Source organism: Venturia canescens, chromosome 10 (genome assembly GCF_019457755.1).
Source record: "Venturia canescens isolate UGA chromosome 10, ASM1945775v1, whole genome shotgun sequence".
NCBI lineage: Eukaryota > Metazoa > Arthropoda > Insecta > Hymenoptera > Ichneumonidae > Venturia > Venturia canescens.
In genome coordinates this window covers 8590752-8603861 of record NC_057430.1, presented here as the reverse complement: position 1 = coordinate 8603861, position 13110 = coordinate 8590752, and the positions used below count along the sequence as shown (strand labels likewise).

Below are 13110 nucleotides of genomic sequence, written 5' to 3'. Positions count from 1 at the left end.
CGTACAAACATCCACGCCGTATATAGACTTCCTCGGCAACTGCAACAAACTCCGGTCGATAAAACACTGCGCGCAGGCGCCAAACCCACCCCGGGGGCGCCAGCTATCGCACTCTCTCGTATTTATCGTGTCGGTAAACCAAATCTCGCGTTATCCCTGCTGATAAACGCATCTCCGTACGCATCCGCAATGGATTCCGGCCCTCCGATACTTTTCTTATGGCCGACGGACGATAACGATCAAACCTCGTGCAGCGGTCACGGAATTATGATTTTCATAGAAACTTTAATTTCAAGCAAAGCTAATCAACCTATACTTGACATTTTTTCAACTTCATTGCAAGTGAAGAAATATAATGAAAAATTTAAATAATTCAACGATAAGCACTGAACTCATAAATACATAAGAAGAAAACTCTCGGCGCCTCATTGTCCATTTAAGGAGGGTGGATCGCGACGATACAATGTTGCCGTGCTAAACCATGTTAAAAATATAAAGAATTTCTAAATGATAAGAATTTCATAAAATTTGGTAAATATGTATTCTTTAAAAATATATAAGACGATATAATTTTTTTAGATTTTTCTACCACATAGCTCTCGAGTAATTGAACACTAAAGTTCACACGTGTATAAGCATAGAGTTTACATATATACAGTTATACATCTCGTGCATAAGAACTTTGATTTAACGCTCAATTATGCGATAACCATGTGGTAAAAAAATTTGAAAAAAATTGTATTTGTACACAAGATGCCAAAGAATGTTATCACCAAAAATTTTATCAAATTCTGATTATTATGATTTCGTGATCCACCCTCCTTAATTGGATTCCGTCCTGGCTTTTAAACCAAATGTCAAAAACATTAATAAATCGCAAGCTCCTAAGGCAACCTTAATTAGACGGGCAAAGAAGACTATTTTCCCGAATTTTTTTTATCGATATAAATTATTGGAAAACTCTGTAATTTTTTCAGCCAAAAAAAAATGGCTGTTTCTGAATAAAAAAATAACTCTCCCCTTTTTTCGCAAAAAGTCATCGTTACCAGAAAATAAAAAATATTTTGAGTCGTCCGCTCGAAAGCTAACACGAAACTACAACTTTTATGTGGAATCATTTTTTTTTCAGTTACTTCAAGTTTCCGAGATATATTCATTTGAAAAAAAACGATATTTTCTTAAATTATGAATTTAAAAATCTGAAAAAATTGGCTGAAAAAAGTGGCCGGTTTGACAGAGAATCCCTCGTATATGGAAACGCTATGCTTAAACACGTGAACTTTAGTGATCAATTACTCGATAACTGTGTCGAAGAAAAATCTTAAAAAATTTGTATTGTCAAATTTGGCACTAAAGAATACGTTGACAAAATTTTATAAAATTCTCAACTTTTTGAAATTTTTTATGTTTTCAGCATGGTTTAGCATGGCAACATTGTATCGCCTGTACCGAAACTCCTTAAAATTACACTGTTAAAATACACAATAAATTTTTTTTAATTTTTATTTTACTCCGTTTTCATAAAAAAAAATGGAGAAGAAAGCGGGTAAAAAAAGATGCGTTTGCGCTGTTGATGAAATCTCTCGAATCGGAGATCGGTGAAAAAAAATTGGTTCTAGCTTCAATAGGTAAATGGCTATAGCGCGTATCATACGATTTTGGATTTTTGTTCAAAATTGACAAAATGGCAGCCATTTATCCTAAAACTGCGAAAAAGCAGCATCGTTTTTTCCAAAAAAGAAATAGTTCCACTAAAAATTTCAAAATTCGTACGATATGCGCTATAGCTGCGGAGATTTTATCAACGAGCCGTTAAAAAACGTAATTTTGAGAAAAACGCGTGCGCTCAGACAGCCAAGTAAACGTCGCTCAAAAGTACTGTCCAGATCTTGATAGAATTAAAGTTTACGATTATTTGAAAATATGTTTACTTTCGAAAAGTGCAATAAAAAAAAATCAATCTTTTGAAAATTCTAGTTAGAATTAAATGAAACATTACGAGAGTTTTCTGTTCGGATGCTGCTCTTGTACGTGATTTTTCACGAACTATCAGAGAAGAGAGGTCAATGATACGACGGCGATAGCCGAGTGACCCCTCGACTCGAAGATAGGAATTCAGTGGGATGGGAAATTCATACGAACGATTTAGCGCTCGCGAGGTTCATTTTGTCCCTCGAAATGTTTTCCTCATGAAAATTAGTTGAGTCTGCGTCACTCGATCATTTTTTTCTTCACTTTTTGGAGATAAAGAAATGCAAGAATTTCATATGAAGATAAAAAAATGAAGTTTTCTCAAAAACTCCCTAAGAAACGCGACTCTCGACTCTCGAAACTTCGTTTCCGTCAAAAAATTTAAACAGCGTTATAAAATCCTGAACACAGCATCCGTAACAAGATTTGAAATGTATTTTTCTTCCTAGCTCCGCTCAACTCATTTCATCACTCCCACATTTTCTCATCTCTGGAGCCGAAGATACTATCCGAGGAGGCTCCGCGAGTTCTCGGTGCTCCGGCTCGCGCAGTTGGCTCTAACACAGTCAGCCGTTTATTACGGCCAGTGTGACGCTTTCATTCGAACTTGTTACGCGCTGCGAATACACGGAGTTTCCGCGATCACTTGGACGCGAGTCTGTGCACGGTTGATCCTAATCGGACCTGGTGGCCGGGTGTGTCTTCGATCAATTAGCTAATTCGTTACTCGTTGAGCAACTCAATTTTTCGCCTCATTTTATTTGATCTCACGAAGGAAGGAATCCACGAATTTCGCAAGCGAGTCCAAACATCGATCGCCGTTGGTTGTTAATTTATTCGTATTTTCAATAAAACTTTAAGACTCGATCAAAGTTCAAAGTTTGGGATAATTTATAGCTCTTTTCTCCGCGTCTTCCAATCGATTGAATTCCATCCTCGATTCGCTTGGATCGATGCTCCACCGAATTATGGAATTCTCGACAAAGCATCGTTAAAACTGCCAATCGCGAATCAAGCCTCGTAATGATTTGATATTTATTTCTGAACAGTAATGACAATTCGATTTTATTGGATTTCGATGCAGCTCCACCCCCTGCCATGTCACTGCCAGCAGCCGTGACTCTCTCGCTTCTCCAGGCGACGCTCCTCGTCGCCCTGGCCAACGCCGGATGTCCGATGTTACCGACGCCCGCGCAAACTTCCGCTCAACGGAGCCCCGGCGACGGCGGCTTTAAAATCATGAGCAGCGGACGGAACGACAAATACAAACCAAATACCGTTTACACCATTGGCATTCGAGGTACGGAATTGGACTTATTTTTTTATAACGAATTCAATAATTGAATTAGAAAATGGGAAAAAATGAATATTTTCGCGAATGTGAAAAAAGAAAACGTCGAATGTATTCATTTCTTTTACACTGACGAGAAATATTCGCGGGGAATCGATGACTGGAAAAATGGCGAATGTTGAAATTTAAGAAAAAATGAAATTCGATCGAAAATCCAATATTTTAGCACGAATTTGAATGTAAGATTTTAAAAAATCAGGTTCATTAAGAAATTGTGAAGTTCTCTGCAGAATTTTGATATTTTTTGGCTCCCCTTTCACCGATCAATCGCCGCAGGATCTCTGGAGGACGAGACGGTTCCGCCTTTCAGGCGTTTCACCCTTTCGGTGGATTCTCAACACGACCCGGCGAGTCCGATAACGAAAGTGGGCTCGCTGCAACTTTTTGGGAACTCGTTGACGGCGTTCAACGAGGATTGCGTGAATACGGTATCGGAAGCCTCGGATGTTGAGAAGTCGGAAATCCAAGTGATGTGGCGTTCGCCACCCGAGGGCTCGGGCTGCGTCGTCTTCACCGCGATGGTCTTCGTCGACCGGCGCACTTGGTACGCCGAGGACGGAGGCCTCGTGAGAACCTTTTGCGAATCGAGGCCAGAAGAAAATGAAGATCCTGCGACAACGTGCTGCGCCTGCGACGAAGCGAAATACTCGGCAAGTACAAAAGGGAAACTTGTTTTTTTTGTGGATTTTTTAATTTCACTCAAAACGCCGAAGGAACATCGATCGAAACAGGCGCATTCGACGTAAGATTTAAAAAATAATAAAAGAGATAAAATACGACTTTTTACTTACCGATCGACAGCTGGTCATGGAAGGAATTTGGTCGAACGTCACGCACCCGAAGGACTTTCCGTTTTCCGCGTGGCTCACACATTTCAGTGATTTGATCGGCGCCTCCCACGAGCCGAGTTTCTCCTTCTGGGGACACGGGACTGTCGCGACCGACGGTTTTCGACAGTTAGCCGAATGGGGTTCGGCCTCGGGGGTGGAAGCCGAGCTCCGAGCCAACTCCAAGTACTTGAGGACCCTGGTCAAAGCGGCTGGACTCTGGTACCCGAATGTCAACACAAATACGACGACGAGTTTTCGCGTCGACAAGAAGCACCCACTTTTGTCGGTGGCCTCGATGCTGGGACCCTCCCCCGATTGGGTCGTTGGTGTGAGCAAGTTCAATCTCTGTCAACGCGATTGCACGTGGATGAATCGAGCGACGATCGATCTTTATCCTTGGGACGCCGGAACCGACAATGGAATCAGCTACATGTCACCAAACTCCGAAACTCAACCTCGAGAAAAAATGAAGCCCATCACCACGATCTACCCTGAAGATCCTCGATCGCCCTTTTACGATCCAACCGGAAGACCCATGCTACCACTCGCTCGACTTTATCTCAATCGTGAAAAAGTCATTCAGCACAGCTGCGATGAAGATAGCCTCAAACAGCAGCTCGCCGAGTTCGAAGTGGCGGAAAATACTGAAGACACTTCTAGACGTGAGGACCATACTTTTTCCGCTTTCTTTAAACGCACTATTACTTCGATCGAGAATCCGATCACTTCCTCTGATTTCTTGACACTGGACCGATCAGATTTTCCGGTCAAATTTCCGTCAAAACGAACACTAATTCAGGGAGTTCTACCACGACCACGAAGGTTAGAAACCCCAATTTTGGAGTGAAATTCGAGTCGAAGAGTCTGCTGCTACTCCTTCGTCCAACTTCTCCCCGGTTAGTGTCCGGGAGAGTCGGGTTTTCTAGGAAAATCTCTTTTTCGGTGCTTTCGAATGTTCAATACTCAAGCTCGAAGTAGATGAAAGAATTCTGCGTAATTGATTATCATCAGTGATGAAAATTATGGAAAGTAATTGAATACGATCGAAAAAAATATAAAGTAGTTTGGCCGTTCGATAAAGCGGGGTGAAGGTCCACTTTTTTTGTTGGTAAATGATAGTTTAAGGTCACCTGATGGCGATGAGCGATAAAAATTGTAAATGAATTATTTCATTTTAAGTTTTTAACACGGTACCTTAAGGGAGAACTCACAATAATATTAATTGTGAAAAAATTGTAGGGTGTTCGAGCTTCGGAAAAGTTTATATCGTGAAGAAAATTTATCACAGATTTTGTTTCTTTAAAAAAAAACACTACGGGGCTTCTAAGAAAGAAAACGTGAAAAAACTTCAGTTTTTGACGCGTCGAAAGCGGATGTCAGTAATTACGTCGGAGCGCTGGTAACAAATTCGGGCAAATTCAGGAATCGGGGGAATTCCATCAAATTTATTTCTGAGACTGACTCACGTGCTTTCATTCGTCTAGTAGCTTCGCTTTTTTTAAATCAATTAACGATTCCTTCTCTCGGTGCCATTACACCGATATAAACTTTCTTTCGCACATTAAAAATGTTTCCTAAGTTATGTGAATTTCAAGTGTCACCAGTATCAACTCAATCATTAACTAGCCAAGTTGAAGTATAAATTTGATCTTTTATGATATTTTTAAAGCATTTTATTACATTCTTATGATCAAAATATCCTCAATTTAAGTGTTTATTTATTTGATTTATAATTTAGACTTAAAATTAATCAACATAAAGTAGTTGCAGACTAAACTAGTCATCGAACGGCTGAACTACTTTTATTTTTTCAGTAATTTAAATTCTAATCAGGCTCCGACAGGGTTAGAAATGACCTAAGAAATTTTCTAGGCGAGAAATCGTTTCCAAGAGTACGAACTGCTCAAACGTATTTTTTCATTTGCTTTCAGACCCGAACGACTAAAGATAGAGAAAAGCAATTCAGAGCTCTTTATAGTAAATTTAATGCTTTACAAGATTGATCCATAAACTTTTGCGCGATCTCTAACCGTTTCGGTGGCAGGCGCGATAAAAGACCACTCGTCTTGGTGAGACTTGGATGATAGAGAGTGCGATCGAAACGGACTTTTCGACTCTGATTTCTACTCCAAGGTCACAGTCTCGGGCAATTGGAGTGAAAAACTAAAAAATTGTATAAAAAAAATTGTCCGATCGATGAAAATGAGGAAAAAATGGATTCGATCGGCTGCTCGCGACGACGTTTGTTGATCCGGTTCGCAGGAATGAGTTGCTCCTTTCTTTTCAGCCGAGTGTCAGACGTCAGCATATACGGCATTCTCACCATGTTCAGTGAGCTGTGGGAAAGGCCTGCGAATGCGTACGCGCGCTTACTCGATGCCCGAGAAAGCAAAGATGCTCGGCTGCAACAGACAGCTCGTATCGAAAGAGATGTGTGTCGCAGCTGTCGCCGAATGTCCGTAAGTTAAATTTAATGTCTCCCCGAAAGGGGGGAGGGGGAAGAGAGAGGCGCGCGCGAGAAAAGGATTGAGAAGAGAAAAAGCTCTTTTCATTACGTTACAGCGGTGAAGAGGAGAATAGTCAAGATCTGGATGAAGTCGCATTGAATCGTAACGACGATGGAGTCTGTAGAACCACCGAATGGGACAACTGGTCGGAATGTTCTTCGAACTGTGGAATTGGTTTTCGCATGCGAACTAGAAGATTTTACGACCGTATGGGTAGAAAGAAGTGCCCGCAGGTCTCCTTGGTGGAGAAGGAAAAGTGCATGGGGCCTCCTTGCGGGGCTGGAGACGTGGAAACCGTGGATCCAAGTTGCAAGGTTCGTCTCCGCAAGGAAAAGTTTTTATGCAAAATATACGTTTAGAACAAGACGAAATAACGAGCAGAAAAAAGCGTGTACAAAATTACCTGGATTCAGGTCACCGAATGGACGGATTGGTCGCCCTGCAGTGCCTCGTGCGGCAAAGGAGTCAAACTGAGAACAAGATTGCTCATGGTTGATCCATCTAGGCAAGAAGAATGTGCTACGAGAGTCGAATTGCTTCAGCAGCGGAGCTGCCTCGTTCAAGCTGATTGCACTTTTGACATGGCTACTGCAAAAGGTCGTTTATCGTTTAAGTGCTGATTAGGAAAGTCAAAAATCTATTGTTTTCGGGAATGATTTTAGGGTGGACGGAAATAACTGACGATTGCGAACTTTCCGACATAGTTTTAAGGATATTTTTCAAGAGTACATGAACATTTTTTCAGTGTGAGAAACACTTATTTGTACATGGTTTATGCTCAAAGTCTGATTGTCGAAGTTTCGCAGTCACGTCGAAAATTCCAAATTTTCTTTCCATTTTCATATATATTTACCTTCCACGCGAACCTATGAAAACCCGAAAAAAGCGGTATTCTTCTTTTTTAAAAGCGTTTTTTTTTAAACTCGCTAAAAATATAGAATTTCGCAATTTTTTCGGATTGTTATGGATTCGTATGGAAGAAAAGTATATGAAAATGGAAAACAAAATTGGAATTTTCGTTGCAAACAATAATTACGGTCTCCACGTTGTGTACGCAGCTGAGAAATTTCGACAATCAGACTTTGAGCATAAACCATGAACAAATTAGTATTTCTCACGTGAAAAAAATGTTTTTGTACTTTTGAAATCGTCTTGAAACTATACCGAAAAGTTCGCTATCATGAGTTATTTCAGTTTGTTCAAAAACAGTCCTGAAAAAAATCGATTTTTTGACTTTTTAAAGCAGCACCCCCCTTAATAAAGTATTTGAATTCCACAATTTTTTACCGTTCACAAAAAGACCGGAGCCCAGTCCCAAGGGTTTCTGTATTTGATATTTACAATTAAGTGAGAAAATTTTATTAATAATTGCTTTAACTTACAAAAATCAATTCGAAGCCTTATTTCTACATGAGTTTCAACTGCATTTCGTGCATCACAGTTGTTTGCATGGAGGAAGCGGACGTTGGACCATGTCGAGGTTATTTCCAACGTTGGGCTTTCGATCCAAGGAAATTAATGTGCGTCTCATTCGTCTACGGTGGATGTCGAGGGAACAGAAATAATTTCTTGACGTCGGAAGAGTGCTCGAGTACTTGTGGCATTGTGAGTTCAAATTATTTCTCAGAACCAAGTCGAATGAGGAGCGCGGGAAAAAGGGCGATGGAAAATATTCCTGATTCCATGCGAATAACGATTCTCTCGTGGCAGGTAAGGGTTGCTCTGACTGGACAAACCCTCCCTGATCCAGCAGGACTCCAAAATCGCATAGAACCGCCGCGCCCTGCGCCCGTTGATTGCATGGTCACCGAGTGGTCACCTTGGACACCGTGCAATGTTTCCTGTGGTCCCGGACGCCTTACCAGTTTCCGTATGATTAAGGTCGGTCAATGGCATCATTTTTACGAATCAGAAATGCAATGGATCAATTATCGAATCCTTACCAAATCACTGACAAATTCAAATTAATCTTGAAAACGAGTGAATTGATCAAAGCTTTTGTGGTCACGGATAAAGCACATTCGTCGGAATTTCAATTGACCGTTTTCGAGTGCGAATTAAATCAATTACTCAACCTTTTGCAATGATCTATCATTTATTTTTTGCAACGTATGAAAACCAATTGAAAAAACTGCCGGAAATCAAACGATGAACCTAATCGACGAATCGATTTATTCTTACGATACCTCAAGAATAGGGTATTTTACACCATGTAAAAAAATATATAAAAATGCATGTTTATGATAGATTTCGTAAAAAGTAAACGAGAAACGTCAATATTTATTCATAAAAATGCAATGTAAATTTTATAATTCAATTTTTAAAATCGTCTTTTTTCGTACGTTTTTCAAACGTCTAAAACGCCATCCGCCATATTGGATTCCAACGTGACGTCACTCCGAATAGTAAACAATCTAGATTCTTATCGTGCGCTCTGTGTTATTTTGAAATTTTACAAGTTATTATGTACGTTTGTGGACTTTTATCATTCATTTTATTAAAATAGCATCATGGAAGACGGTTTTGTGAAAGCAAAAAGTACAAATCTACCAATGATAAATATGTTCATGGTGGCGATGAATCCCCAATTTTTGTGGCATTTTTACACTTGTATTATCGCATTCAGGCACGAGACACCAATGATATACTATTATAACTCATTGTATTCACAAATCTTGTTACTTGGTCTTTCGCAATCGTATTGTTTACCAACGGAGTGACGTCACAAATCGAAACAACATGGCGGCTAGCGTTTCCGCGCGAAAATTGAAAATTATAAATAAAAAATAGTTTTTAAGACACTCTTCGGTCTTATAAAGTTTAAATAAAAATTCCACTGGTTTATTACCATCCGAGGATTATTTTGAAACAGTTTTCAAAAAGAGGTGTAATACCCTATTTTGTTATCAACAAACACCTAATGTACGAATGTTTCATTCGTTTTTGCAGCGTCATCCTGAAAACGGGGGACGACCTTGTCCCCGGAAATTGCAGAGGAAAGCACGTTGCATGCTGGCGCCCTGCGAGTAGAAATTTTCGTTCGAGCACCAAATTCATTGTATTGTGCTGATTCCAACATTTTTTTACTCATTATTAGCCATATTTTTTCATTGACAATTATCGTATTATAATTACACGTGTAAATCAAAGTGAATGATAAATAAATGCGAGAGCCTCGTGCTGATTATATTTATCAGATGTAATTTTCATTTATGATAAAATTTCGTACACTCTCATTGCATTGATACAGATTCACAGTCATTATCTTCTATATCCGACAATAAGATTTTTCAAATAATGGGCATTAATTTTTGTTCAAATTTATTCATTTGATAATTTATTTATTCAATTATTTATTTAGTTATTATTTCCATAGGCTTTACTTCACGAGTCTGTGGATAGGTTATTTTGTGTCTGTTTTAGTTTCAATTCTTTAAAATTATAGTATAATTACTAATTGGACTGTAATAAATACCTAATTGGTAATTTGATGCTACTTGGTCGTGACGACAACGGTCATCCTCCACCAGCCCTTGCTACGTTGTGAGACGAATCTTCGGTAATATTAATTTCTTGTTTTTTCACATATCATTAAAGTTTTATTTTTCTCTTCTATAATAATCGTTCATTTCAGTATTTCATAGTTTCTTGGACTCGCGAGTTAGTCCAATACATTTAAAAAGAGTCTGATTCCATGAGATTATTTTGAGGATGTTCGAGGCCGTGATGGGAGCTGGGAAAAATCGAGAAAGAGAGAAAATCGCGAATTTTCTTTTTCGGATATGGGAGTCTACGATATTTAAACCCGTTTGGAGTCCGAGCCATTAAATGACCCATTCTGCGGATGGCTTATACCGAAAAATTCGATATTCTTCTTTTCCTTTAATTTACAATTTTTTTTTTTTTTTCATTAACTTACACTTCGAGATCGAACATTTTCATTTTTGTGTTATTTTAACCGTTTTTCTTTCTCAATCTTTCTACGAGCGTTTCGATAAAATAAAAACAACTGGATTTTGACAGAACGTTGAATATCTTTTGACATATCGGACACGTTAAAAGTACAAGCTAATCGATATCGATCCAACGAACTCGCAAAACGAATATGAAACAGCCGAAACAGTTATATAAAAAAAAACATCTCGTCGAAAATTGCCAAAAAACGTGAGTATAGAAAAGAATAATTACCGTCGAATTTTTGTTGAAATGGATAGTTTTAATGATTTTTTTAAATGTATAGACAGACATTAATGATTGAGAGGGCCGTTTATTCTCCGTTGCCCGACCGCGTCGACGTCGCGTGATCGTCGCCTGGCAGTTATTCATATTTCCACAACAAAGTAGCTCTCGTGTACACGTAGATTTAAAGCAGCCCGAAAAAAGTAGTGCAGGTGAAAAAATACACGAGCTTATCGAAAATTTGTCATGCATTTCGTTTAGCCATCATTGTGAACCTCTCCAGGAGCTTTATCCAACGATTAAAACTTTATACTCGCTGTACTATTCTAATTTCGGGCTGGACTAGCGAATGAGTTCATTAATAATGTTCTTTGGTTTATCATTCTTGTAATAATTTCATTGGTGGCTCGATCGCACGGCGATCAATGCTACTTTTTAAATATACATCGCAGTATATATTTCTTAATAACGAATAAACAGCCAGGAAGAAAGAAAAAGAGAGAGAAAAAGATGATGATGATGATGACGATGCTTTATTATGCCCTAGTTGCCCTTGGGGCAATGACATAAAAACAATGCAAAGTACAAAAATAAAAATAAACATAAAAATAGACATAAAATAAGCAAAAAACTGTTAAAATAAAGACTGTGCAGATTTAACTGCGATAGTAACAAAAGAAAAGAAACGAAAGCATTATTTGTTGGATGATTGCAGTTCGTAATCATAACCGACATAACTTATAGCTATCAAATAATAATAATATAGAATATACAAAAATAAAGATAAGATTTAAAGGTAAGTACAGACTCAAGTTTTAGAGAAACGGACCAATAATTCAAAGAAAAAATCATCATGATTTTCTGTAACCATAAGTGGTTATACAATTTAGCTTTAACAGAGAGAGAGAGAGAGAGAGAGAGGAAATAGAAAGTTTGAGATTTAAAACGAGATACTAACCGTATACGCAGTGGATCGAAACTAATTAAAAAAAAGAGTATCGGCGAGGAATAGTTAAATCTTTTTTCGTACAAAGAGTTGGCGCCAGCGCGCTATTTTTCCCAATAAGATTCAATGCGAGCGACCCGCGACATTATTTAAAAGGTTTATGAGTACCGGTATAATGATCGAGGGTATTGTTATTTGTGTTTGTTCAACTTACAGTGTAAATATTCTGGGTTCTCTCTCGCACGACAAAGGCATCGTTGTGGCTCTCGACGACTCGGTCAAGCTCTATTTTTCATTATTTTCCATCGTTTTAACGTTTATTTACTTTTGCTAACTTCTGTTTCTTTTCGCGTCCCTGCTCTGTGTTTCGGCGAGTCAGGCGGCCTAAAAAATCTCACTTTTCAAAGCCAACCGGTGGTTACGTCGTGACCGGATATTGGCTCGATTGCTGATATTCTTTGGACACGACTGGCCGAGCCGTTTCTCTTGAAACTCGACGATAAATTTCCTGTGCTCGTAGATACCGAGGCCGAGGCGTCGTCCTCAGCGTCCTCCGTACTCGCAGCACCCACTGGATTCGCTCCCACTACACTCTCCTCCGTCGTCGATGGCGTCAACGGCGGCGTACTCATCATCGTTGTCGTCGTTGTTCCCTCTCCTGGAATAATGCCATTTTTTTCCTCTCGTTATCGCGCCCTTTGAAACTCCTTTTTCTCTATAATTATTCACTCGAATCATGCAGAAATGTCAGGAGCTTCGCTTTCCATTAAAAGATTATCGAATCGAGAGATTGAACGCGAGGGATTATTTTCCAGATTGCTGATAAACCGTCCGTGCAAGGCGAGGAATAAAGGCCGAAAGATCGCGAGGTCAGAGAGAAGAAAACTATTCGGTGATCGGACAATGTAGAAATGGAGTCGACCAAGGTTGTGAGAAACGAAAAATCGAGGAAGGAAAAGAATCTGCAGGATTACAGCAACTGAACACGTAGAAATTAGCAGTGAGACGAGAAATCATAAAACGAAGGTCCGAAACATCACGAAATGAAATTTAAGAGTATGCATCAGTCGACTAACCTCGCTTGGAATTTTCGAAATCGAAATTCTTTGAGGCGGTTCGACCACTCAAGAAAAGACTCCGTCAGCCTCCGCAGCTGGTAAAAATCCGCTGACAGAGCTTTTTTTTATCGGTCAAACTGTGCCAAAGAATTTGGATTTTGAAATTAGCAGCTACTCTCTCGCACCCGCACGTTTGCGATATACCGACTGATCCATCCTCTCGAGGCAAGTGATAAATAATGGAGAAAGGACAGTCGGTCATGAAATC

The 13110-nt window shown here is 39.3% G+C and overlaps 2 protein-coding genes across 6 annotated transcripts in view; one reads left to right on the top strand and one right to left on the bottom strand.

The window, feature by feature from the left end:
* The first annotated feature begins 2513 nt into the window (after window positions 1-2513).
* On the top strand, window positions 2514-9852 carry fat-spondin (extracellular matrix protein f-spondin). Of its 2 annotated transcripts, none has more exons than XM_043430246.1 (10): window positions 2514-2666; window positions 3056-3271; window positions 3599-3972; window positions 4124-4814; window positions 6440-6611; window positions 6715-6973; window positions 7073-7256; window positions 8101-8264; window positions 8370-8540; window positions 9609-9852. In XM_043430246.1, exons 2-10 carry the CDS (start codon window positions 3070-3072, stop codon window positions 9687-9689), a joined length of 2298 nt encoding a protein of 765 aa, XP_043286181.1. In that variant the 5' UTR covers window positions 2514-2666; window positions 3056-3069; the 3' UTR covers window positions 9690-9852. The 2 variants fall into 2 exon arrangements, with proteins under 2 accessions (XP_043286181.1, XP_043286182.1); XM_043430247.1 differs by having other exon boundaries at window positions 2527-2795.
* Window positions 9844-13110, bottom strand: part of Trpgamma (Transient receptor potential cation channel gamma) — an 85886-nt gene continuing 82619 nt past the window's right edge. For all 4 annotated transcript variants that reach the window (XM_043430242.1, XM_043430243.1, XM_043430244.1 and 1 more), the window contains exon 18: window positions 9844-12442. In XM_043430242.1, coding sequence (XP_043286177.1) covers window positions 12186-12442 — 257 coding nt within the window. In that variant the 3' untranslated portion in view covers window positions 9844-12185. The remainder of the gene's footprint in view (window positions 12443-13110) is intronic.